We start from the raw sequence: 27239 nt of genomic DNA, 5'->3' as shown, positions 1-27239 counted from the left end.
CAATCACTATGTGTACAAATTAAAGTAACTGAATTATTATTTAAATTCACTATTGCAATATTGTTAGCATGTGAACTCTTATCTTTCTCATCTTTTCGCTTTTTCTTTAAGATTTACAGTATCATTTTATATGACCTGCTTCACCATAATGAAAATACTTCATTTTATCTCAGGACTTGGATCTATGTTTAGACTTACTACGACCTTTTAAGTTCTGACCATTGTCGATGTTGTTACTCATGTTCTCTATTATTAGAGCTTGATTCCCAATGTCTAAATCTTTTCACCTTATTTTTTCATTAAGCATATTGTCATTTACCATCTCCAATCTCATCTTGTAATCAAGAGTTGAATTAAGAACAGTCATAACTAGAGTATTCTAACTATTTGCAATGAACTCAAAAGAAATAATGCATTTATTTCATCATCCATCTTAGGCTTCATAGTAGTCATCTGATTAAATATATCTTAAAAATCATTCAAGTGCTCTATAATCAATTGTACATCCATGTATTGTAAAGTTGTAAGCTTTTTAACAAGCATAACTTTATTCATATCTATTTTTCTCCCATACAATACTGTTAATTTTCCTCAAACAGTATAAACATCTATCCTTGCGCTATATAATGGAACATGCTGATATCAACCTATTTTTTTATCGTAACCAGCATCTTTCTGCCTAATTTTTTCAGCTTTCATCTTTCATATCTGCTAGTTTAGTGGAATCATCCAATATCGACTCATACAAATTTTTATAGTATAAATGATCTTTTATTATAGGCTTCCAAATTGAATAATTTGATATTGATAATTTTATTATAAAACCTGTATCACCTTCCATGATCTCAAACAGAATTTACTTATGTTTTAAACTGCTTTTGTATTGATGTCTTAAAATAACCTTTACTCTAATACTATTTGTTGGGCCTGAAGCAATAAACACAACAACGTAAAAGTAATATATTGTAATAAATCTACAATAATAGACAACAATCAACAATCAATAACACAAGTAAAATAAAGCACACCAAGATTTACATGAAAAACTTTTCAGTGTAGAGGAAAAAAATTACGGACCACCAAAAAAAAAACTTCACTATCAAATAATAGATATACAAAGTTCTTCTCTGGCTAAAACTAGAATTAATCAATAACTAAAGAGATAATTGAAGAAATCTTATCAAATAGGTGACTCAACAAATACATCATAGATTTGTTCTTAAAGAGCTTTAAATCCGATTTTCACCGTTTAAAATGTAAAACTTTGAATTATAAACCTACTGATAAAATTTTAACTCAATTAAACTGTGGATCGACTTCGTTCAACAAACTCTCTCTTTTTCATTTTCTTTTTTTTTTTTGGCTTTTTTTTTTTTACTTTTCTTTTCTTGATTTGTGGTGCCATCTTATTTTTCACCTTAAAATAGCCTCCAACTCTTTTTATTAAATAGGTAAGATTTTATGTAATAAAAAAGACTAAGATATATGACTTTTGATTGGTCTAAAATTAATTATATGGAGTTGGACTCTATTTTCTAATAGATGAAATTCCAAAATGATGTCAAAAAAATATGTTTTAAAATTTAATAAAAATTTATATAAATTTAATAAAAATAAAAAATATATATATTACATTAATAATATCAACATAAATTATAATATAATAATTTTTATATTTTATACCTACCACAAAATAAATGATAATCTAAGAGACTAATTTAAAACAATTTTTTTTCAACGTTTTCTTCTACTTGAAGCAGTAGTAATCATGTTTATCATTAAAACGTTCGAAAGTTAAATCATCTTTGAAAAAGTAATATTAGTACATGTGGATTATCTTCGCTTTTGATTACCAACCTTTTCTCTGGGGTTTTTTTTCTTTGATGATAGAGTTTGTTATTTGGGACTCCCCACAAGTACAACAAGAAACAGACAAAGATTGCCATTTTATGAAAAGGTGCATTTGATAATAGTTGTTAGTGTAAGAATTAAATTATACAGACAGAAGCACATGCCCTCATTATTCTTTTCTTCTTATTTCCTACATTTGGTTCCATTTTTCGAGGCTTCTTTGTCTTTATTCTGAGTTGCTTATTCTTTGAGTCTTTTTAGTCTGTTTTCCAATGGATTATTGAGGCTGCCCATGCCAGCTGCCAGGCTATGGTGTGCTTAAAGAATGTGTGCCGATGTGGTAGCTTTCTGGTAATTCAAGTTCCAGTCTCCTTGTTTTGAAAATTTAACGGGTGAATCAATAGTAGATGCTTAAAAACAAGACGCTGAGGTATGCAAGTTTTGTCCTTTTGATCTGGAAAAATGTTCAGCCATTTGTTTTTATTTCACCTTCGATTATTGTTTCTCGAATTTGATTTGGCTGGTATTGATTTTTTTATAGAATGTGCATTTCATAATTGCATCACTTCCTTGCTTTTTTTTTTTTTTTCGTTTTTGGGTATTGCTATGATTTGTCATTCTGTTTTTTGCTTCAGATATGCTTCAATTTTGGTTTTTTGTCATGTAAATAGATTGGAGAGATGGCTTCTTCAATTCCTGCTCTTGGAATCTCAGTCTCGTTTGGTAGATTTGAGAATGATTCACTTTCTTGGGAGAAATGGTCATCTTTCTTGCCAAATAAGTACTTGGAGGAGGTTGAGAAGTGTGCGACTACCGGATCAGTAGCTAAGAAAAAGGCTTACTTTGAAGAACATTACAAGAAGATTGCTGCAAGAAAAGCTGAGCTACAGGCTCAGCATAAGCCAATGGAAAGTAAATCTTTGAACTCAGATGATCAAAATTGTGGAGATCTGGTTGGTAAATCTAATGGTCGGTGCTCAGATGAAGGAGAAAAGCAAGAAACTAAGTTGGTAATTGAGGTTGCTGATGAGCAGAATGAGGAGCCTGAAATTGCAACGGAATGTCAAAACTCATCGGTTGAGAGAGTGAAAGAGAAAATAGATAGTGCAGTGGGAAGTCCAATGTTAAACAAACCAGAAGACACTGTTCCAGATGAAGCGGCTTTGGTAAAACAAGAAGTGGAAACTCTTTCCAAGGGGTCTCAAGATGTGAAGGAGTTACCACAGAAATCAGAAATGGGCATAGAAAAAACTACAAAAATCAAAGATAAAAATATAAAGTTGGGTCATTCGAAAAAATCTCATAAGGTGAGTTTATCATTATCATCGTCATCATCGTCATCATCATCATATTTTTTAACTGATTTGTTATATTGGAAAATTTGACTCAACTGAAATTGTTGTGTATCTCTTCAAATTCTGGCATATGATGCTTTCTTCTTTCATTTTGATAGTCTAGATTTCATCAGTGGATAAGGAAAGGAATGGTACAAGGATAAAGAAGAAACCCGCCTCCCCTGTGACTAAAACACCACATTTTTCTACATCTAGAGCATCAAAGCCATCGTCAACTCCTACTACATCATCTGCATCAAGAACTCCATCAAAAACGGGAAATACTTTATCTTATTTTTTACCAAAGAGCAAGAATCCTTCTGTGGGAAAAAGCAAGAAATTGGCTCCTAGATCCTTGCACATGTCCTTTAGTTTTCGTCCCTCAGGTTCTGACCCAGCTTCCCTTGCTGCTGCTGCAACAAGAAAATCTTTAATTATGGAGAAAATGGGGGATAAGGACATTTTCAAACGAGCATTTAAGACATTTCAGAGTAATTATAACCAATTCAAACCTTCCAGTCAGGAACAATCTCCAGCAACAAAACAGGTACCATGTTATCATTTTAATCCTTAAGGTCTACCTGACATATCTATTCCTACTATTTAAATTCACATTCATGGAGCTTTTGTTTCAAATTTTCTTGCAGGTGCCTGCAAAGGGGAGAGAACCAAGGTTTTCCACTTTGATTGCTCCACAAAAGGAGAATGGAGGGTAAGTTTCTGAGTTTAAAGATTTTGGTTGACAAATGCATACATGCTTGCATTGGTGGAATTGCATGCTAGTTGAGTCCTGGTATGGATTTGATGTTGGATACAGTCTATATGTCCTGCTATCTTTTATTTTTTTGGATAAATAGGTATTTGCTGTCATCTACCGCATTCACATTAAACCTATTTTTGAAGCTTAAACTATTTCCTGTGTCAAAACTAATATTAATTGGGTAAAGACAGTGTGGAAAATATGAAAAAGCAATCATTCAGCATTCAGCATGTGAGAATTCAAATATCATGTGTAGGATATAATGATTTTAGGTTCTCAAGTATGTAGCATGTGGGCTAACCTACTATTTTATTGTCATTTTCATTTTTCTTTACTTCTCAAATGCTACTTTAGTTATTTTTTATGGATTAGCTCATATTTGAAGGTAATAAATCATCATGCTGTGAGTCTAAAAGGATTTGCACATAATTGAAGGGAGTTTGAAAGAGAGTTATTGAGCAATGGCTATGCATGTAAAAGTCTATATGTGAAGTTAAGAGGATTGTGCTCGGTCTTTTTCTCCTATCAATTGTGTTTCCCATTTTTTCCAACCGAAGTACTAATTATTGTATGATTACCACGCTTTGTCATTTCTGTTGATCCTTTTTTGCTCCCTCCCTCTTTTTTCTGCATCATTTCTTTTTGAGGCTGAAAGTACAAAAGACAAAAGGGTAGTTGCTTGTGGGAGGGGAGGACGAATTGGGGATTGAACCGTTAACAAGTTTTTATTTGTAGGATCACTTGATACTTAACGAAGTGGACAATACCACTTGAAATGAACATTTTTGTTAGAAAACTCATTTACTTTAAGCAAAATTAGCTTCTTTATGGCCTTTTATTACAGGCCTGCAAGACCTTGCCTTAATTTAAAATTCATACCATCAGCTTCTCGACTTCTTTCTGAGGAAGTGGGAATAATTCTTAAAATATCAATTCCAGTACTTATAAGCAGAAGTTATGCATGTGCCCAAGGCCTCCGTCATCTTGAAAATTCTTCACTGTTGCATTAATTGATTTATAACAGGTCTTCTAGAGTTAGTAGTATGGAGAAAAAGAATGCAAGAATGCAAAGGCTGCTCCATCTTATTTTGGCTTGAAAGGCGATGAAAGAACAGAGAGAAGAAAGGAGGTATGCAATGAAGATTCCTTGCTCTTGCCTTTTGTATCAGGTGCACAATTTCTTTTGACATTGATGTACATTGTTTGTCTTTAGTTAGAATCTCAGCATCTCATATCCTTTATTTCAGTTCTCCAAGAAATTGGAAGAAAAATCCAATGTTAGAGAACCTGAGAGAAAATATCTCCAGACAAAATCAGAGGTACCATTAATTTTCTTTGGTGAAGACAGGTCTTCCTATTCTTGCCATCAACTTGATACAGCTCCACATGCTCATAAAGTCTAATAATGGATCAAACATAACATAAGATGGGTAAATCTGACAGGCATTTTGGTTTTCAGATTCTAAGAGAGAAAATTCATCACTCTCAGAATAAACATACTAGCATATGATTACCTAATTTAGACAATGGGCATTGCTCAACACTATATGATTGATACAGGATAACAGAGATGCAGAGATCAAAAAATTAAGGCAGAGCCTTAATTTTAAAGCTACCCCCTACCTTGTTTTTGTCACGGACAGAGAACATCAAAAGGTCCTCTTGATAAGGTATTTTTCTTGTTTTCAATTTCACATGGTTTGCCTGTGATCCAACATGAAACTTTTAAAGCCAATCATCTTAAAGCATACTTTTCCATCACCTGCTGAGGCATATGTATAAAACTTCCATGCATTTTCCTTTCACTTTGGTCAAAAATTAGTTTGTCAATGCCTACATTTTTGCAATTTTATATTTTGATCATGCCTGTACTTTTGTTATTTTAATTACAGTGCTTAATGTGGAAATCTTTTTTCTTAACCTCATCATGACAATTTTATATCTTTGTAAGTTATACAGAAGCTTTCTAAAAGAGGTATCATAATCATGTTACATTATATATCCTACGGTAATTTAATCCATCGAAGCTTAGTTCAGAATTTTTTTCCCATGATAAACCAGCTTTTTTAAGCCTTTTCATATCTTTAATTTCACAGATAGGTACCAAGAGTGACATCCATTGGTAACCTGGCTTCCTTGGGTCAATGAACCACGCATCATGTACAAGTACCTAGGAAAAAGCAAGAATGTTTAATATGAAAAACAGTTGGAAAAGAGACGCAAGAAATACATCAGCTTTGAAGGCAAACTAAATCGCTGGGCAAGGGAAGGTATATTTGAAGGCATGTTTTGATTCAGGACCCATGCTATGATATTGTTGGCTTATTTGGTAACCCATCTAGAATCTGTCATTGATGAGTCACATGCTGTGGATTTAAATGCCTCAATCTTGTCGTCAAGGTGGGGTGTTCCTATAATGGTGCAGGAGAAATAGAAGAGGTTGGGGCTTTTCCACTTTTGATTGAACTGTTAGTTCCCTTACTTTTCCCCACCATACAGCGGAAGAAAACTATATTGTAGCTATTCACATGCACAATGAACATTCTGATGGTAGTATGTAAAAAAAAAAAAACAGTGATTGAAGTTGTGTTTATTGAATTCGTATCTGTGATTGGAATTTAATTTTTAATTATTAAATGTGGAAGGAAAGAACCACTGAAAATGCTTATTTATGTACCGAATCCTGCTTGACAATTTAGATTGAATCAACCAAAGTTCCAGCAACAGCCCTTTTTGTTTGAGATCGTTTTCCATGATTTTTGCATAGGATCTAGTGCTAAGAACAGCAATCAATCAAACTTGCAATCTTGCTGAGCAGCTGAGATTAACTCGAGCATGTTTCAAGTTCCAACTTCCAAGAATGACCTAGGACTAGGATTTTTGCCTGGAATCTCAACTAAGCATCAACAGTGACTAATCCAAAACAGTCTGTTGAACAATCTTAATCTGAAGTCAAGGTGCGGATCTTCCTTGTTTTGAGCAAAGTCCATCTAATTTAACAGCCTTACTGAGTCAGATGCTGCCAACTACCATAAACCAAGTCTCTTTCCAATGGTACTACATTCCTGTTATAAAATGTATGAAATCATGTATGAAAACGTAGGCCGTGACAGGAGACTGCCACGTAAATACAACTCAGACAAAACATTATCATCAGCTTGAGTTTCAGGCCTCACAAACAAGATATTTTTGTTCAAGAGTTCATATTCTAAGGAGTTTACCATTGCACAATTCCTGTTATAGGAAGTGGCAGCATCGAGTCCATGGTGTATCATTACCAATTTACCAGCCTTTTTGGTTCTTTACGATTATTTCCTGCCAACTGGTGACCACTATTTAATATCTAGCTTTGGGCCGTTGGCAAGAACCACTACTCTTGTTTTAGATCATGGTTGTGTTACATTGTAGCTATCATGACACTGACATAGTTGAGACTCAACAACTCTTTCCTCCCAGAGCGGAAAAAACTAGAAATAAACAAAGCAAGTATGGATTCGCCATCTTTTCATAGGAGATTTATAATTTAACAGCCAATGTGGGAACTGATAGTGACACAAATGGCTATGTATTTCTTTGACATTCCACCGCTGAAATTGAGACATGAGATGTACAGCTTTGGTGATACTACATGATGAGGTGATATCATACTTGACACGCACCTAACTCCCCAAAAAAACTGATTATGCAAAAAATTTAAGTGGAGTGATGGCAGAATTCCTGTTTAATTTCATTGACCAAACAATGAAGTTTGACATATGGATCAACTAATTGATTCTTTGCATGGTAAGTCATAGTTAGTTCTAACTTCTGAATTTTTTACATTATCATTATCATTAACATATCCTGACAGATTTACATAATCTAATATTAGGTTCACTGATGCATGATCTTTTGTAGCTGCACACTTGAATACAAAATTTCTTAATACCATGGTCCATTCTTTCTGTTTGATCATGTAAATCAGTCTTCTTATTTTTTGAACTTTTAAGTCCAAAAATCGTATGCTTTTCCCGGTGCTTACTCAATGGAACAAGTTTGAATCAGAAAAATCAGACTTCAATATATTTACCTATTCGTATTTGGTACAAAACAAATGGAAGAATTCAAAAATCATTTTGCTTTTCTTGATCCGAATATAGAATTTGTCTATGAAGTTTATGTACACTGCCTTTGTGATGAAGACCTGTTCATTTTCATGAACCTACATCCGATTCGCTAGAATTGCTCTTGGACTTGCCTTTCATGAAATTTGCAGGCAAGATTGGGAACCTCATTTTGGTTCTTGATTCTTGTGAATTTGGTGATTGTGATCCATAATCTGCCGTTAATGACTTCCTCCTTTGCTGATTCCTAGCTATTTCTACACAGACCAGGTCGACCATACTTAGAAAGTCTCTAACTATAACAAATATTTGGAAAGGATCCATTGAAGCCCCTGTTTCGTAATACTCTGTGGTTCTTTTTACAAGATCCATCACTCTTTTTTGCCCCTCTCTTATAACCTTTAGTTCCTCTTCAGCATCATCAATAAACCCTTCCATTTCTTGCACAAATCCCCCTTTTCCATCGGCTGCACATTGCAACACAAGCTGTTTAATTTCTTCCACACGAGCAGTAAGAGCTGAACAAGTGCCAGAGAATGTGATGAAATTTATTGTGGCTGCTTTCTTCACATTAGTGAACTCAGCACTGAGGCCTCCTACTACTGGTAAGCCAAGCATTATATATTCCTTCTCTCTGTCCTCTTTTGATGTTGAATGATCAGAGCTACTATTGCTGCTTCGGCTGCCACTGCGACTCAGGTTACGACTTCTGCTGACAAAACATTTCTTTCCTTCAGACCGGACTACTTCTTCTACCACAAAGTGGAGTAGAGTAGTCTTTTGATCAGTGCTTTTAACGTCAGAGAGCTTAAGTAGAGATGTAAGGTTAAAAGCTTGAGCATTCCCTCGGGCAGTTCCAGCATTCATGCGATTGCCAGCCTTGAGTATTGCTTCCAGGAGTTTCATAAACAGTCTTTGAGAGCGAAGCTCCTTGCATCCTAACTCTAGTGTTTGTAAAGACTCCTTCATGTGGAGAATTTCCGAGTCATAGTTTGATCTAAATTGCATGGCATTAAGACGAGTGAAGGCTGATGGAATAGCTTTTAAAATGTGCAGCAAAAAGGATTCAGCATCGGCAAGTCTTGATGGATCTCCATCCAAATCAAGGATTTGGGATTGTTCCTCTTCTGTGGGGGCAATTCTCATGAGCTTTTCAACAGTATCTGCCTCAAGCCCTTGGCCTTCATTTAGGGCTTCAAGGAGTTCCCTACGAGAGAGAGCCAGAGATTTGAGCACAATTGCTATGTTCTGGGATTTTCGGGCATCAAGCACCATGATTTGTGATGATGAGCTAGTGTTAGTACTCTTTGTATTCTTTGAATTACTACTACTAGTAGGGGATTTCCTATTTGTTGCAACATATCCAAATAAAGCTTCCATAAGATCATCATCAAACCTGAAGAATCAATTGAAAAAAAGTCTCAAAATCAGTAAAACAAAACATTGCTTTTTTTGGTCAGAACAAGCATAAATTTGGCATAAAATTTGAGAAAGAGTATAATTGAACTTACTTAAAAGACCCGCCATTGATTTTGTCCCACACCATCGGATTATCAACGTTCTTGTTCACCTTATCCCAGCGCAATGGCTTCAATTTGACCTCATTATTTCCATTTTCTGTGGCACTCTCTGCAGAAGACTCCCCTGGAGGAGGTTTCAAAGACATAGCTGAACCACCCACTTTATTAGGAGGCGGAGGTGGTGGGGCAGGTCTTTTTACTGGAACTAGCAGAGGTGCAGGAGTTCTATTTGCTGGAGCTGGTGGAGGTGGAGGCTGAGGTGTAACTGTACTTTTATTGCTTTGAATTGGTAACAAAGGTGGTGGGATTAGGGGTTGTGGAGGTGGCATTGATGCTGGAGGCAAAATTTTTGATTGAACCGTTGCATCCGTTTTCGCAACATTTTTTAGGACAATCCCATGAGACGGGGAAGGGGGTAGAGGACCAATATTTTCACTTGAATCATCATCTTCAGCTGGTGGAACATGGGAAGTGGAAGACTTCCCACGAAACAGAAGAATTTCTTGTACAGGTTTTACCTTCTTGCTTCGACATCCTTTTCGAACCATTCCTCCTCCTCCTTCATCCTTTTGACCATGCAAAATCTCTTTATGAAACCCGTTCTTGTTTTCTCCGTCTGGAAGCTGTCTCCAATAAATCACATCCAAACCATTCTCATCTACAATTAACCCCTTTATATTGCCATTAACTCTTGCAAACTCATCTGGAGGCACTCTAGGCTGACCTTCCTGGAAACTATCCCCAACTCTCTCTCTTTTGCGCTGTGCAAGAACATATCTTCTAATGAAAAAGAAGAATACCCCTGCAATAACTACAGTGCTTGCAGCAGTTGCAGCGACTGCCTTTGCAATAGTACTATTGGTGTCATTCGAAGAAGATGATGGTGATCGGGGCGGCGGTTGTGAATCTGGTAGTCTTGCAGAACTTGGAAAAAAACTTGAAGGTTTTGGTGAAATTGGTTCTGGAGCAGGAGATGGAGTTTCAATTGGGTAGAAAACTTCAATATTTTGAGGAGAACCTTGGGAATAAGCGAAAGGTAAGACAGAGATGAAAAACACAACCACCAGGTTGAGACAAATCAGTGTCTGAGACTGAAACTTGACAGCCATGAAAGAGTTGGATAGTGGGGAAAATCAGAGCAAAATAAATGTTTTGGTTTGCTCAATATTGAGGAATGAAATATTACCTTTTGGTTTTGGTAAACAACGCCGCTTACACTTTAGAAAAGTAGTTGCTCGTTTTACATTTTTGTTCCTTCCCGGGCTTCCACATTGAGGAGGGTTTTGTTTCATGGAATTTAATATTTTTGAAGGGAAAATGACATTTTCTTGAATCACTTTATTTGATAGATTTTGCATAAATTTAGATTGACTTTGTTTATTTTAGTTGTGTCTGATCAGGAAAATGTATAATTAACTAATAATATCTTTTATTACATTATTGTTAATTATATTATTAGCTGATGTCACATGAATAATATATGATAAATAATTATATTTAAATTACTTAGTTATTTATTTAATTTGTAAATGATTTAATTAATATTTTATGAAATTAATAAAAAAATAAAAATTATTAAAATTATTTATTTAACATATAAATTATGAAAATATATTATATATTTATCTTAAAAATGTAATCAATATTGAAAATAAAAAATATTAAAAAATAATTATTTTTATAATAAATTACGTTATATATTTAAAAAACGAAATTTTTTTAAATTTTTTTGGATAAAGAGAAAATACTATATTTTTTTAGACAAAGACAAATGATGTATACTGTTTAAAATGTTTTCGACTTCTATGAAGACATGCACTTAATTAATGAGATATTATTCATTTTAACTCGAAAGTCTCATAATTTTATTTCATAAAAAATATCTCACAAGCATAAGTTTAAATTTTTACTTATATATCATAACAGATCTTTAGAATATATTGATGTGAGATTGGGGTGTCACAAACTTTCTATAATAAAACTTGACATCTATGTCAAACTCAACACAAAACACATACAAAATCATAAAACTGGAATTACATCAGACTTTGAGATTTTAAAGGTAGCTCATATTGTGTAGCACTTAACTTCTTCTAGAATCTGTTTGATTAGTAAATTGGTTATGATACCATTTGTAGAAACCTATATCTAACTTGTAAGGTGTTATCTATTTTGACCTGAATATCTCATTTAACTCTCTATTTATATATAATAGCAAATTTTTAAAATATCTCAATGTAAGATTAGGATTTCACAGCTTCAATATTTATAAGCATATGCTTCATTTGGGTTTATAGAGTAAGTTACTTTCCAAATGTGAAAGCTAAGAGATGGGCTAGGATTGGATTGTTCCTTACTAAACTTTGGTTGAGCTTTTACTAGGGACGGCAACCAAGCCCGTCCTCGACGGGTTTCGGCCCGACCCGACCCTATAGGGTCGGGTTTTTTTTTTTAATTTCGAGTTTCGGGTCGGGGTCGGGTAAATTAGATAATAATCGGGGTCGGGTCGGTGTCGGGTCTACCTAAAACCCGACCCTACCCGACCCGACATTATTAAAAAATTATTTTTTAATTAATTAATTAATTATTTATATATATATTTATATAATGATATTTTTAAATATTTATATTTAAAAAATAATATTTTATATTTTAAAAAATAATATTTGATATTTTATAAAATAATATTTTATTAATTTCGGATCGGGTCGGGTACGGTTTACATATTGTCGGATCGGGTCGGGTTAGGATATTAAAAAAATTCGGGTCGGAGTCGGGTTTAATGAAACATGAAATCGGGTCGGGTTCGGGGCGAGCAAAACCCGACCCGATGCCATCCCTAGCTTTTACTACTATCTCACTCTAATAAAATTTGAGTAGAGTTTAATCTTTATACTTAATTTGTGAGGGCCATCTGGAATTGGTTCGACACTATTTTCTTCAAGTAGCTTCATCTAATTTACAGAATCTGAGTTAGATTGCAAGAAAAGGTGATAATTTGCATTGGATTGTTAAGGATTTTCTAAAATCATAGGCTTTTCAATTATGATAATAAAGATAGTCTTATCAATTAAGGCTTAAAGTATAATCATATAGAAAAAATAACTTTTTTAAAAAAATACATAGTTTTTCTTTTTAGATTTTTTAAAAATTAATCATTAGAAAAAGATTATTGGGATTATGATAACTCTTATATCACTTACAAAGTAAAAAGCTTTAATCAATTAACCATCCAAGCCAACGAAAATAAAACTAAACAATCAATCAATCACACAAGAGATAATAATTTAACATAATTTGACCCAATTGACTTACGTCCGTGAATAAAAAAAAGGATTCACTATTTGTAGATAATAACAAATATACAATCATTTCAACAACTCAACAATTAATACCTATAGACCATCTCAATCTTCTCTAATCTTATGAAATATTTTTAACTCAAACAAATATATACCCATATGCACTTATACACCATACCTATATGGACTCTCTTATTTTCCTCTAGTCCACTCAAATATATATACCCATAAAGATATTATTCTCCTGTAATCATATGAGAGTTTACCCAATAAATTCTTATAACTCTTTTATATTTTTTTTCATATCTAACAATATAGAGATTTCACCTATAATACAAAATTGCCTATAAAAAATTTTTTTTCTCTTAGAATTCTTTTTTTACAAGTCTTTTTATCCATCAAATAATATATTGCCAATCTCTAACAAATTTGTTATAAGATTTGAGTCATTATTTCTAATAATCTCAACATTGACTCAGATTCTATCAATTATCAATTTTATGCTAGACATGCTTAGCTTCACTTGTAATAGAACTCGTAATAATCTTTTCTTATATCCCCACGCTTCATGCAAATCAATCTTAAAAACAAGAATTCAAATTTTTCTCTTGAATCAAGCTCTTCTTGGCTTATCTCTTTTCATATCTCAAACATTCAACTCTAATGCCATTTATTGGGACCATGATAGCTTTGATACCACTTATTAGGTAAAAAGCTCCAATCAATTAACCATCCAAACCAATGGAAGTAGAACCAAATAATCAATCAATCACATAAGATATAGTAATTTAACATGGTTTGACTCAATTGACTTACGTCCACGGATGAAAAAAAAGATTCACTAGTTATAGAGAATTACAAACATACAATTATATCAACCATTCAACAATTAATAGCCATAGACTATCTCAATCTTCTCTAATCCTATAAAAAATTCTCAACCCAAACAAACACATACTCATATGCACTCATGCACTATATCTATATGAACTTTCTTATTCTACTTTAGTTCACTCAAATATACACATCCATAAGAACGTTAATCTCATGTAGTCTAAGATTTCTACCTAATAAAATCTTACAATTCTTTTACATTTTTTTTCATATATAAAAATGTAAAGATTTTACTTATTTATAAGTATACAAAGTTGCCTATCAAGAATTTCTTTTCTTTTAGTTAGAATTCTTCTTCTACAAGTTTTTTTATCCATCAAGTAACATCTTGTCAATCTCTAACAAATCTCTTATGAGATTTAAATCACTATTCTCAACAAAAATAACGTTTATATTTTAAAAAACGTGGTTTAAGTTTTAAAAATTTTCTTGTAAATAGTTGTTATTTAATAATAGACACATTTTTTTAATGTAATCTATATGGAAATTTTTACAATTTATGTTTTTATTATGTTTTTCATCTTAAAAATGTAATTTTTTTTTTGAAATTATAGCATTTTAAAAAATAATTTTTTTCAAGATTTTATATTTTCAACATAAACTTCGTTTTTTACTTAAAAACATAGTTTATATGAAAACAGTAATTTTTAAAATAATTACTTTTTATTTACTTTGTAATTTTAAGAGATTAAAAAAGATAATATAATTTGAAAACATAATTAAGTGGGGGCAAATGATGAAAAATTTTTACTTTTCCTTCTAAATGTAAAAAAACTTCAAGGAGATGAGAGTTTTTTATTCACATTTATTTTTTTATTTTTTGACACTATTAGGAATATTGGAAACTATAGGAATCAAATTTTGTTAACCAAATTAAGAAATAAAATTATAAAAAGTAAGATTCCAACCAAAAATCTTACTTTTTCCTTAACCAAACCACCCTTAAGGGTGCGTTTAGATGAGATATTTCAAGAAAAGATTTCATTTGTAGGAATTCTTAAAATTTTAAAATAAAATTACCTTATTTGACAAAATTAAAATTAAAATTATCAAAATACTTAGAATTTGAATAAAAAATTTAGGAGGGCTTAATTTTTTTTCTTCAAATTCCACCTCCTTTGAAATTTTTTGATTTTATAATAAAAAGTCTTTTTTTTTTTGCAACTTTTTTTTTTATTTTAACTAAAAAAATTCATTTTAAAATTTTTTTAAATTTTCATATTATTAGTAATATCTATACCTTTTTACAAACATAGTGATATCCATGCTACATTTTTTTTTTAGTATTTTACGTTTTCTATCTCTAATATCATTATTTTTTATTATAATTATTTTTTATTTAATCAAATTTCAATATTTAAAATTTCTTTTTTAAAATAATCATCCAAACAAAGCAATTAGAAACTCTGTTGTTTTGAATTGATGCATTTTAAAATGTTAGCATTTCAAAATTTTTTTAAATTTTAAAAATTTTCATCCAACTATACCTTAAGCTTCGACTTAATCCTCTTTTCACCTATTCAAAACTAGGATTTGGAATTTTGAATTTTTCTTAACACTAGGATTATTTTATTTTTTCCCAATAATTTTAAGTTATATTATTTTACATCAACTTAGATTCATTTAGAATTTTATTTTCAATTTTTCGTAAGGAGTGAATCTTTGATTAAAAAAAGAATTCCTCTCTTTATTATTTAAACTAATTTGTGTGAATAATTTTGAAAATTTTTTCGAGTAGTAGTAATAATATTTTTTATAAAAGAATTATAATATAAAAATTAAAAAAAACAGATATTGAAGTTGAAAAATTGTATAAATTAAATAAGCTAAACTCAGATTCAGTAACAATAATATACTAAGGACAGCTGTGCAAGGGGACTGCGGAGAAAAATGGTTGTTTACCGTTTCAGAACAATTGAATCAGTAAATCATAAAAACCTCGGTTATTACCTTTGATATACGTAACCAAAATAAGTCAGAGAAGGCGATGTCAGAATTTAGGATTGTAGTTTTGTAATGAAAGGTTCTCCTCCACAATTTCTGACCACCAAAAACCAAATATGGATGACCTTCGTTAATTTACAATGTGAAAATTGAAATTGTATAAACTAATTTGGCGAATTTTACGTCATCTTCATCTGACAAAAACAACTCCACACGCGGTCTGGGGCCTTTCTCTCGATAATCAGTCAAAACCTATACAGATTCTCTTTCTGTTGTACCTTGACTTTTTTTTTAGATATCATAAATTCGATGTACAATTTGCAAAACTGTGTTAGAAATTAGAATGAGAATTAAAAAAAAAAAAGGTTAAATTTAGTTTGGTTGGTTTTTTTTTTAAATTTTTTTGTTATTTGTTTTAAATTTTTTATTTTTTATTAAAAATAACAAATAAAATGAATTCTGAGCTTTTTTTTTTTTCTTTCTTTATTGAGTAATTGATACATGAAGGTCGTTGGAGCCTTGCAAGGGTGGTGGGGGGTTAAGTGAGGGCAATGGCCAAAAGTATTTTTGGTTGACTAACTGACAAAAAGCAATGGAGTCAAGACCAGAATTTAAGTTAGAAAACAGCTAAGCCCAAACGGCAAGCGCAAGGCTCACCCAACTTCTATGAAGTTTTACTGTTTATATTTAAAAGCCGAAAACAAGGAACTTTTACCATCATAATCATGGACCGTGTTGAAGGTGGAACGTTCCAATATTTAGTCAACCATACATATTTTCCGTTTCCACACTGTATGAATAGGCTTGAATGAAAATTCAACTCTTTTGGCAAGAAAATTTGTTTTCTTAATTTTAATATATTAATTAAATTTAATAATTTTAAATATAATATAATAATATAATTTAAAATTTTAATAAAAATTTATTTTATATTTATCGTATTAATATAAATTATAATTTTCTAAATTTATGTTTTATATATATTTAATATAATTTAATATTAATATAAAAGAAAGAAACTAGGGTTTTTTTTTTTTTCTTTTCATTGTTTTGTTTTTCTTAAATACTTATTTGTTTGCATTGTTCTAGTCATCTAGATAAAAATTGAAGCCAAGTAAAGGAAATGTCAGATATAATTACCATTGTGTGTCTAATCGTCCTGCTCTCTCTCTCTTTTTTGCAGTTCAATTAAGTTCAACAAATGGCGTTTACTCTTCCTTTTGGTTTGTATGTCCTTTTCATTGCTTTAATTCTCTTTTATTTCGTGGGGGTATTCATACATTGTCTTCGAAAGTGGATGACCACCGTATCTTTGCTACCCAGTTCACACGGAGATGAGGAAAGGCACTGACCTTACGTTTTTATGTCATGATGTCAACATCAATGAAAGAGGTTTATCCTCTGTTATTTTCTCCTTTTATTATTTTTTTTCTTATGGGTCTATAAGATATCATAATGGAGTCAAACTATTGCACCCCCGAGATGGGGGTCATCCCAACAATTTGTGCTTAGCCCAGGCCCAGTTAGCAGGGCGATATACTTCGATCCCTTCTCTTGAGGGGTGGACAAAAAAGGCAGAAGCTGCAAAACTAAGGAAGATATAAAAAAAAAAAAAAAATAGACGAAACTTCTATCCATGGTATTTAAAAACCTTGAATAAATATTAATCTATTGTTAATTGGCAAAGCTATAAAAGATCTTTGTCACCTACCAACAAAGCAATTTTCTTTTTTTTTTCTTCACGTTTACTGGATTTGACCCATTGCAATTATCAATTATAAGAGATAAATTATCAAATACATAATAGAGTTTTTTTTTTTTTAATTGTATAAACAGATAAATAAGATGATACATATTTTTTAAAATATATTTTAAAATAAAAAAAAATTAATTAAAAAGAACATATATCATTCTAGTAATTATGAAATTAAAAATTTTCACTAATAATACATTAAATATATTTTTTTTTGAAAAAAAAAGTTTTTGGCGTATCTCTTTTTCTAGGCTGAGGCATCAGTTTGAGCATATCTCTTTTTCTCTTGTGCATTCTCAAAAGATATTCGGAGAAAGTTTTTATACTAAGAGCTTCTGGGGAGTTGAGTTCAAGTGGATTATTTAGAATCTAAAGGCAAAGACCTTGTAGCTGTCTTTTTGAGCAAGAACATGAGGAAGTTTGGCGGTGCATGCATTGGTGCTGTTCTTCCAGCTATTAGAATCTTACAGGCGATTACTGTTTTATAATTTAATTAGTTGTCTCATCCTGTAAATGTTGTTGATAGCTCTATTAATAGCTTCATCTAACAATATATTATTTTTATTCACATGATTTTTTAAATGTAACACGTGACTTTTCTTCCGCTGCTTTACAGTTTTACTCAAAGATTTTACCCTCTGAACTTTTCTCAAATTCCACATTTTGCAATGTTTTTCCTCTTCTAAAAAATAAATAAATAAATAAGTAAATAAACATTCTTAAAATCAGGAGGGGAAATTACATAATCCTTATTCAGATCCCAAAATCTATTCATGTTTTTCCTCCATCAAAATTGTATTCGTTTCTTACATGTTCGGCCAACATAAAAAATCAAATCGAAAACCCTTTCCTCTACTGGACAAACTCAAGAACTACTGGACAAACTCAAGAACAAAACAACGCTTCATATTTACATTTTTACAAACAATGAGACATCATTGCTTCCATGGAATCTCTCATGGTCTCAATTATAAACTTTTTTTTTTTCTCGTGTTTACTTCAGTCTTAGAAATTGTTGAGAAATACCTTTTATTTTTATTTTCATTTTTTCCCACATTTTCTGACAACATGAATCGAATCTCTAGGAGGTGTCGTCCTTTGCCAGCTCACCCGGCATCATCAACTGAGGTTGAGGACAATCCAGCCACCAAGCCAACGCCGCCACCGGTTGTGGTCGTCATGGGTCTTCCCCTAAACTGCTTGGTACTTTATTAGAAGTTGAGGTTCGAGATCTGCGACTCAGTTTCCATTATTTATTTCCATTTAGACGAAAAACTTTGAATGGTTCCACAAAATAAGTTGGAAAAGCTGGCTGCAGGATCATTCTGCACTAACAAAGTAGTTAGCAGGGATCATCCAGCTTATTATAGGGTTTAGGGAAAACCACATGAATTGTACAAATTGTTGGCTTGACTGTTGAGGCAGAGAGGAAAACAGAGAAAAATGGGAATCCCTGAACCAACATTAGCAAAAAGTGAGAATCCTCTCTATCGCTGGGCTGTTGAAGCAGAAAGGAAAACAAAGAAAAGACTGAAATTGGAGGCGAGTGTTCTTTTCATATTTCTTCATTCCTTCAATTCGGGCTGCAAAAAGTGTGAGCCAATCAATCTTAGTCTCTTCTCTAATTTTCCTAATTTAGATCTCCAAACTCTGATTCTAAAGTTTCATTTCCCAATGTTTTATTTCATTTCACACTATTAAAACAATACCATTAAAAAAATGATACTAAAAATCTGCAACAACATGCAGGATTTCACACTAGTATGTAATAATTGGAATATCAAGTTAAAAACTCTCATTTGCCTCCACTTGTTCTAAAACGTGTTGTTAAATAACATGTGTTCATCTTGTTTCTTTGGACAATGACAATTTTAAGCTAAAGGGGAAAATAAAAAAAAAAAAAAAGGAATAAAACTTCAATTTGGGTCGGCTAGCAACTATAATGGAAAAAGACAGAAAATAGAAGACGGGCTAACTGGATATGTTCTAATGTTTTGGGCCCAACGAGGGTCCGTAAACAGAACATTCCACCTCAGGCAGTGAGGCACAAATTTATTTGTCCTCCAGTGTATGCTTTACTCATGGAATTATCATAACAATAAGACGTTTTTCTTTTGAAATAATTTCTTTTTTTTTTTTTTGCCAATTCTTTTTCTCCTTTTTAAATACTCCATAAAATGTTAATTCTTCTTCTAGTAACACTATTACCTCAAGGATAGAATTTTTTTTCTTTCTAAACGTACGAGTATAGAAATACTTGCATATCCAATACTCGTTTATTATATTTTTATAATTATTCAATCACAATTAAGAATTATCTAAAAATTCATAATTTATAAATCCACAAAATTACTATAAAACCTTTGATATAATTTAAATATAACCACAATTTTAAATGAAACGTGATTTATTAATGAAAAATTAGATTCATGTTATTTAAATATTTAAAACAAAATTTATTTACTATTTGTTAGTTAAGATTTTATAATTGTGGATAAAGCATGTCAAGATTTTATAATAACTCGTCAGGACCGAATTTATGAGATTAAAAACTATAATAAATATATTATTTTTAAATTTTGATTTAATAAATTTATTTTTATTAATAAAAATATATTTTACAATTTAAATTTGTGATTGTAGTTAAAGCATATCAAGATTCCGTGTTAATTACCATGAAATCAAATCCTTGAGATCACGACTTTGAGACTAAAGACGCACTTTTAGACCAATTAAATTAATCCTGGATCCTCCTCTCTTTTAACCTTACGTGGATCCAGGACAAATGCAGCCCCTCTCTCCCGTGCTAAAGTTGTATGAACTCAAATTGTAGGGTCCGAAGATCTATATCCAGGATCAGCAATGCCCAATAGCTGTGGGGAAGTAACTGGGGGGTGGGGACTAATCTGCCTTTGACAGCCAAGCATATAATGCAAATCAAAAGAGAGACAGCCAGACAACAGTGGCAGTTATCCATCCCTACCTAGCCCCTTCTTCAGGGAACAACACCGCCAACACTCTCCCATGCCACAGTCTTATCCCCTGCCAAATATTCCCAGCTCCTTCTAGCAGACAACAAGATCATGCCCCTCTTCCCATCCAATCAATTCATATCATATTCGCATCATTTTTTTCAAACTCAAAACCCAAACCCATCCGAAGAGGCTTCATATGCGAACAAAAAAAAGATTAGTTTAATCAGAATTAGGATTTGTAACTGGATTTTGTTCCATTATAAATTAACAAAAATAGTACAAAAATATGCAAGACGACAAAATAGAAAGGCTTGATTGATTGCAGGGGTAGCGCTTTGCTTTCTAAAAACTTTTCTATTCTGAGCTTGTCATTTTGAGACGTCTGGTGGGAGAATCTAGTGATGAGGGAGAACATGGTGCTGTTGCCGATAGAATTGAAGGTGATAGGGATGGGGATTGTGACTGTGATGATGGAGATGATGATGACAAAATGGACGGCGGTGATAAGGAGAGATCACAGCTGTCTCTTAACTTTCTCTTGTTGATTCCTCTTCCTCTTTCTCTTTCTCCCACTCTGAAATCTCTCGTCATATAATCTTTTATACGTTTAACATCAGACAATTTCACAGGTTTCACTATAAAATCCTCTGCTCCTTCCTCTAAGCATCTGTTCATAAAAAATTCAGATAAACCCCTCAATTATCGATTATTTTGGACTGATATAAAAAAAAAAAACAATTACCCAATTTTCATGTATTCAATACATGAAAGCTATTAAAATACCTGTCAATTCGAGCTAAAACATTCTCAGATGACATGATTACAACTGGGATTTCTCTAAAAGCAGAAGATTCCTGTTAAAAATAAGAAATTTTAGATAACAGCAAGCCCAGATTCAAATACCAGTGACAGTTTTGAAAGAAAATGGAAATCAGAAATTTCAGGTTTCTAACCTTAATTTTTTTCAGCAATTCGTAGCCGGTCATTCCAGGCATGCAATAATCGGTGATAATCAGATCAACCTTTAAACCCTGAAATCACAAACAAAGCTAAGAGTCAGCTGAAATCACCTTTCCAAAACAACTGCTATAATTTTGTGACAATTCCAAGTATACTCACGTCAAGACCATTACTTTCTTTCTCCTCATCCAATCCCAGGAATTGCAAAGCTCTCCTTCCACTATCCACTGCCGTAACTGCACCAATACAAACCAAACTCGTTCAATTCAAATCCAAAGAAGAAAAGCATAACAAAGTAAAATGCAAAAACTATGGGAAAAAAATGGAAATCATGGTATCACGATGACTAACCTTTACATGAGGAAATTCTGAGCAACCTTTCAATGACTTTACGATCAACGTGGCTGTCATCAACGGCAAGGACATGAACTTCCTCGGTATCAGAAGGTGAAAGATCAAAGCTTTCAATCTTCTCCGTCCTCCTCCGCCACGTAACGGCTCCGTTTCTCGCCATCTCAAGGAGACAACAACAAAACACTAAGACAGGAGCCAAATTTCTCTTGAGAAAATATTAAAGAAGAAAAAAAAGCCTTTGAAAGAACGAAAGAGAAGAAAAAAGAAAGATCCACTTTATTAGAAGGCGAGGCAAAAACAGGGTTTCCCTTGTTATGTGGCCTTGCTTTTATACGCTGTAATGTACAATGTCTATCTGTATCTGTCTCATTCATTTACAGTTTCATTTTTCATTTTTTAATTTTATTAAAATTTGTTTTTCTCTCTCAAATCAAATCTTTCTCTCTCTAAAAAATCCCCGCAATCCACTTTTTTTTTTTTTTAGTACAAAGGCTTTTTAATAGTCGCTGGGATTCTAAAATCTACTTTGGTGCCGCTTGCCTCTCCGATATCTCGCTTTGAGGATCATTTTATCGTGGGGAGAGAGAAATTGGTCAAAAATCTCGGGATACGTGCCAGCAAATGGTCGGGATCGAGGAGGAAAGTTGACTGGACGTCAATGGAGGGCCGCGCCGTCAAAGACAACGCTGCTCCGAACCGGCGGCATAAAAAAAGAGGTAAAAAATGTTTTTTAACTCTTTGAAAAATTCTAGCAAAAAATAATTCGATCTTCGAAAAAGTGGAAAACATTGGACAACCGCATCTTTACTATTCCTGGACGGGCATGGTGATTTTTATTTTTATTTTTTTAAATAATTAATTTTAACATTTTTCACTCCCTCGTTACTTAGCTCACACGTGCCACCACGCGTTCTGTCTACGTTTTTTTCTTTTACTTTTTCAAAATTTTTTTATTTGATTTGATGATAGATTTTTGTCTTTTCAAATCTATTAAAGGAATGGGATTAAGTTTTATGAGATAAAAAAATAACGATTTAGATAAAATTAAATATTTGAAATCGTGAAATTAAATATTATATGATAAAATTAAAATTAATAATAAAAATATATATTTATAATACAATTTTTAACCGGACCAACCCGTTGTCTATTGACTTTTTTTATTTAAATTAGGAAGCTTTGTTCATTTGTATTTGCCCATTTAAATTGAAAAAGAAAAACTTAAATAAGCTTCACTTGATATATGACATCTTAATAGAGATTTTCTTTTGAATAAAAATTAATGCAAAGATGATTATTAATTCCAATTTATGTTCACTATTAATGAGCTGTTTCTTTGTTTACTTTTTTATTTTTCTTTTGATGGATCATTTTTATTATTTTTATTTCAATAATTTTAACTATTTAATTATTCGTTATATATTTATTTGTTACATTGAAGGTGTAAAATAACTTGAAAACCTTTTAAAATAAATTGAAAAATAAACTAATAAAATGAAAAAAAAAAAAACAATAGGAGAGTTAACATACAAGAATAAATAATTTTAACAGCCTCTAAACCAAAAAAAAATTGAAAAATAATTAACTAAAACAAAAAATGACATAAGGAAAGAGGTCATTTTGAAAAATTATTTATACTTATATTACTTTATCAATAATTTTAAAAATTTTAGTAAATAAATTTATTGTTTTTATATTCATTATTTATATAATTTTCATTCATTGAACATGTAATAACAAAAATAAGTAGATCAAACCTGAACTTGGCATTTATAGGTATTAACCAAATCAGACCCAACTTAATTTGGCTCATGAATACTTTTATATTACATTTTTTTATGATAAGTTTATACCTTATTTCAATTTTATGAATAAAATAAACTTATCTTTGGGTCTAACAATTTGGTTTTGGACAAGAATTTTGTAGTGTAAATTTGATTTATGAAAATATTTTATTATAAAATAATTTTAAAATATATTTAAAAATATAAAAATATTAATAATAAATTTAAATAAAATAATTTTAAATGGGCTTAAGTGGAAAACCTCATCTTGAATAAGTTTTCAATATGATCCATGAATATTTTTTTTAAAAAATAAAATTTTCAAAATCATGGTCAAAACTTGTGTTTATTTTTAATTGACTTTGGGTTTAGTTCTTGAATTGAGATGTGAAATTAAATTAATTGGTTTATTTATTTAAATAAGTAAGTAAACTAATTGATAATAATGACTAAATAAATTTCTTAGTTTTATTAACAGGGTGTTAGCTAGGGTAAAAGAAAAAGAGATATAAGATTTAGATTGTAGGGATAAGGACATGAACTGAGGTCATCCATGGCATAAGGGAACATTAAAAAAGATTAGTATCGGAATTGAAATGGTTGCCAGAAGCCCACACGACAAGTGAGAGAATGAGAAGATATGGGAGTCCCAAAGAAATCTGGGAGTGGGGACCAACAAAGCCTTCCCTCTTTTTCTATGCTTGGACTTTTCCTACGATTTTCAAAACTTTCAGACACTGCACATCAAATCTTGGAGATCGCCTTGAATTGTCTTTCCAATGAAGATTCCTCCCGCTCTTCCCTCGCCAATCGCCACCCGACCCTTCCACTTCCAGGTTTAAAACAAATTTGACAAGTTCACTGCTATGGCCAAATCTGTTCTCACAAGCGACGTGACGTTTTCTCATTCCAATTCTTTACCTCGAGCCAAGCCGCCGTATGCGCTGTAAAAATTGTTCCGTGAGTATACAGAACAGAACTCTGATTTACCCAAGGTAAATTTGGGACGGAACCCCTGGAAAATTCTCTGCATTTGCTTTTCAGAGATATCTTTCTAGTTGCTTTAATGCTAATTGCTGTTGAGTCAACCGAATGATTCCACCCAAGGCCAACCACGTGGTAATGAGTAATTTTTTACTTGATTGAAGTCTTTCAAGTTTACCACTATCGCCAGACATGCGAATCAGTCATTATTCATCTACAAATTGAGTGAGGTTGGTGAGACTTTACCCGATTCATATTTGCTTAACTCCAAAATCCAAATTGAATTCCCTCCAATTGCTGCCTTGAAAATTTTTTTCTGCCCTCTTGTTAATACTAATAAAAAGATTCATATCGGTACCTTTTTATAAACCTATATCTTCTTCTTTAATCATTATCACGGGCTGCGTATCCTATACCAAAACTCACCATATCCGGAAGTACTAAGTACATGCTACCAACTATCTTTCTACCTTTTTGTTCCTTTCGATAGATCATAACGAAATAAAGGGTCTCCACTCGCTCGCTTGCATACCATTTGGATTTTGCTTTAGATAACAAGTGTTATTCTCGAGGGCATTTGATAGTTAAAGTGATATAATAATTTTTTTTTATGTTATGAGCTTTCAATAAATAATCAGAAATAATTTTGATATTTATGTCATATTAAGTTGATTTATTATATTTAGTGTCACATCAATTCGATATTATTTTTATTATTTTTTAATGATCCCTCATTATTTATTTATAAATATGAAGGTCTAAGCATCATTAAAGTAAGTTCATTCTACTTTTAATTTTTTTTATTACTTTCATTCTGACCTCACATATTCTAACTTGTGCATTAGAGTACAAACGTAGAGAACACTCTTTACTTTTAACTCTAACCGTCATTCTTTTATTTTCAAATGCATCATGATATCGAAGCTTGACACAAACATTTGGTGCATCAAGTAAGGGCCTCCTTTTTTACTCACTAGCCAAACACGAAACAATGATACTAAAGAAAAGAATCTTAAAGAAAAGAGAGATGGCCATCTCAATCGGAATAGAAACACATAATAGTTAACACTTAGAATGACCTCCTCTACCAAAAACAAGCCCTACTATGGAACAATTCTAGTCATTGACCGAGTAGATCCAGGCTCTTAAATAGATATTGCAGACTATAATCTCACCGTAAACTTTGAAAGTGCTTGACCTAATTACCCTTGGCAGAGAAGTCGCAGTAAGATAGCCAAGTTACGAAGAAATGGAAGCCTCTTCGACCTCAAGAGAAGAGGAGCATAACGCATCCATTCGTCATTACCCTAACTACAGCTCGACACATGTCACAACTCAAAATTTCAAATAGACAAACTTCGAACCCTAACAAAATAACGATTTAAAAGCTTGGATGCGAGCCATAAAAAAAGAGCTGAAAACAAAAGCAGTGACATTCGAGGATAAGCTTAAGTTCATGAAAAACTCACCTTTTATTGAAAAAATTGACAAAGCCATACCTTTCAAAAGGTTTAAAATGTCGACTTTAGAAATATATAATAGTACTTTTGACCTCTTTGATCATTTAAAACTTTATAGGACCAACATGATGATGCAGGGTACAAATAAAACCCTGATGTACAAAGACCTTGCTATATTTTAAAGGGGTGTAGCTTAGTTAAGGTACAATAACCTAGAACCGAGGTTGATTACATCATTTAAAAAGCTTAGCCACTATTTCTATCCTGATTTGTTAGTAGTAAAAAAGTGAAAAAGATAACTCTGAGCTTAATGTCATCCATCAAGGTCGTAATGAATCTTTGAAAAGCTATGTCACACATTTTAATGCAAAAGCTTTGTAGGTCAAAGACTTGGAGCAAATAAGCTGTTGTAGCCATCCTAACAATTAGACTTAATAATAAAAAGTACCATTTGAAGTTAATCTTCTCGTTAGAATCACCTAAAACTCTAGCTGATGTCCTATTTATAGCTAAGAAATATATAAATACCAAAGCTATAATGAGAAACAACCAACGTGAGAGAGGTTTATCCCTTATTCTCGGTGGTTGAGGTGAGAGAGGCTTATCTCTCTTCTTAATTATAAAAAAGGTAAGAATTTCTATGATCCTCCCCTAAGAGGAAAACGACATAAGACTAGAAGTCGTAGTGGTAAAAGAAACTACACTGCACTAAATACCTCTTGAAAGAGGATTCTAATGCAAATTGAAGAAAATCTTAACCTCAAGTGACTAAAGTAATTGAGATAGAACACATGAAAAGATTCGACCAAAAAATGTACCTTTCATAAGTGTAAGCCATAACATCGAAGACTATGTTGACCTAAAAACTGAGATCGAAGCTTTGATAATAAGGGGTCAGTTGAAAAGGTTTGTAAAATAACAAAAATAAGGCCAACCCAAAACGAATTATAAACAATATTGAAAAGAGCCCACCCGAAGCAAAGAGAAATGGCCAAAAAATGAAAGAAAAACAGTTTGAAGAGATGAATCAAGGTAAGAAAAGGTTCGAACTAATAATAATAGGTCGATCGCTGAAGTGATCAGTGTGATCACTAGAGGCAGCTCAACCTTGGCCAAAAGAAAGTTCAATCCAGGCATAGTCATGGCCGTAAGCACTTTAACCGAGAAAGAAAAAGATTGAAAAGATGAATCGATTTTATTCAACCCAAAAAACTTGAAAGGAATCCAACACCCACATAATGATGCTATAGTAATCACGGTC

At 32.1% G+C, this 27239-nt stretch overlaps 3 protein-coding genes across 5 annotated transcripts; 1 reads left to right on the top strand and 2 right to left on the bottom strand.

Moving 5' to 3' along the window:
- The first annotated feature begins 1995 nt into the window (after positions 1 to 1995).
- On the top strand, positions 1996 to 6611 carry LOC111282430 (uncharacterized). Of its 3 annotated transcripts, none has more exons than XR_016342146.1 (8): positions 1996 to 2281; positions 2523 to 3158; positions 3310 to 3732; positions 3833 to 3897; positions 4970 to 5074; positions 5193 to 5264; positions 5506 to 5615; positions 6042 to 6611. XR_016342146.1 is itself a non-coding variant. In XM_089760800.1 (6 exons), the coding sequence occupies exons 2-5, from the start codon at positions 2532 to 2534 to the stop codon at positions 5040 to 5042; spliced, it is 1188 nt and encodes a 395-aa protein (XP_089616926.1). In that variant the 5' UTR covers positions 2087 to 2281; positions 2523 to 2531; the 3' UTR covers positions 5043 to 5074; positions 5193 to 5330. The 3 variants fall into 3 exon arrangements, 1 of the variants encoding a protein (XP_089616926.1); XR_016342147.1 differs by having other exon boundaries at positions 2087 to 2281; positions 4970 to 5114; positions 6042 to 6180; XM_089760800.1 differs by lacking the exons at positions 5506 to 5615; positions 6042 to 6611 and having other exon boundaries at positions 2087 to 2281; positions 5193 to 5330.
- A 1368-nt stretch (positions 6612 to 7979) lies between these two features.
- LOC111283132 (formin-like protein 4) lies at positions 7980 to 10779 on the bottom strand. The gene is made up of 2 exons (XM_022871548.2): positions 9560 to 10779; positions 7980 to 9444 (listed from the first exon to the last, which is right to left on the bottom strand). Exons 1-2 carry the CDS (start codon positions 10675 to 10677, stop codon positions 8139 to 8141), a joined length of 2424 nt encoding a protein of 807 aa, XP_022727283.1. The 5' UTR covers positions 10678 to 10779; the 3' UTR covers positions 7980 to 8138.
- A 9854-nt stretch (positions 10780 to 20633) lies between these two features.
- Positions 20634 to 22049, bottom strand: LOC111281995 (two-component response regulator ARR6-like). Its single transcript, XM_022869846.2, has 5 exons — positions 21748 to 22049; positions 21556 to 21632; positions 21390 to 21467; positions 21220 to 21290; positions 20634 to 21103 (listed from the first exon to the last, which is right to left on the bottom strand). The coding sequence occupies exons 1-5, from the start codon at positions 21908 to 21910 to the stop codon at positions 20791 to 20793; spliced, it is 702 nt and encodes a 233-aa protein (XP_022725581.1). The 5' UTR covers positions 21911 to 22049; the 3' UTR covers positions 20634 to 20790.
- Positions 22050 to 27239: the final 5190 nt, after the last annotated feature.

This window comes from Durio zibethinus, chromosome 5, assembly GCF_047325235.1.
Source record: "Durio zibethinus cultivar Kanyao isolate XHJ-2024 chromosome 5, ASM4732523v1, whole genome shotgun sequence".
Taxonomy (NCBI): Eukaryota; Viridiplantae; Streptophyta; class Magnoliopsida; order Malvales; family Malvaceae; genus Durio; species Durio zibethinus.
The sequence above is the reverse complement of the archived record's forward strand: the minus strand, read 5'-3'. Positions and strand labels throughout refer to the sequence as shown.

Bases quoted from the DNA above. Each gene is read 5' to 3' on its own strand.
- LOC111282430 (XM_089760800.1), top strand. From the start codon at position 2,532: ATGGCTTCTTCAATTCCTGCTCTTGGAATCTCAGTCTCGTTTGGTAGA. The intron at 3,733-3,832 runs GTACCATGTTAT...ATTTTCTTGCAG, and splicing joins AATCTCCAGCAACAAAACAG to GTGCCTGCAAAGGGGAGAGA. The intron at 3,898-4,969 runs GTAAGTTTCTGA...GATTTATAACAG, and splicing joins CCACAAAAGGAGAATGGAGG to GTCTTCTAGAGTTAGTAGTA.
- LOC111283132 (XM_022871548.2), bottom strand. From the start codon at position 10,677: ATGGCTGTCAAGTTTCAGTCTCAGACACTGATTTGTCTCAACCTGGTG. The intron at 9,445-9,559 runs GTAAGTTCAATT...TTGATTCTTCAG, and splicing joins ATCAATGGCGGGTCTTTTAA to GTTTGATGATGATCTTATGG.
- LOC111281995 (XM_022869846.2), bottom strand. From the start codon at position 21,910: ATGGCGAGAAACGGAGCCGTTACGTGGCGGAGGAGGACGGAGAAGATT. The intron at 21,468-21,555 runs GTGAGTATACTT...TTGTGATTTCAG, and splicing joins AAGAAAGTAATGGTCTTGAC to GGTTTAAAGGTTGATCTGAT. The intron at 21,291-21,389 runs GTTAGAAACCTG...TATTTTTAACAG, and splicing joins AATTGCTGAAAAAAATTAAG to GAATCTTCTGCTTTTAGAGA.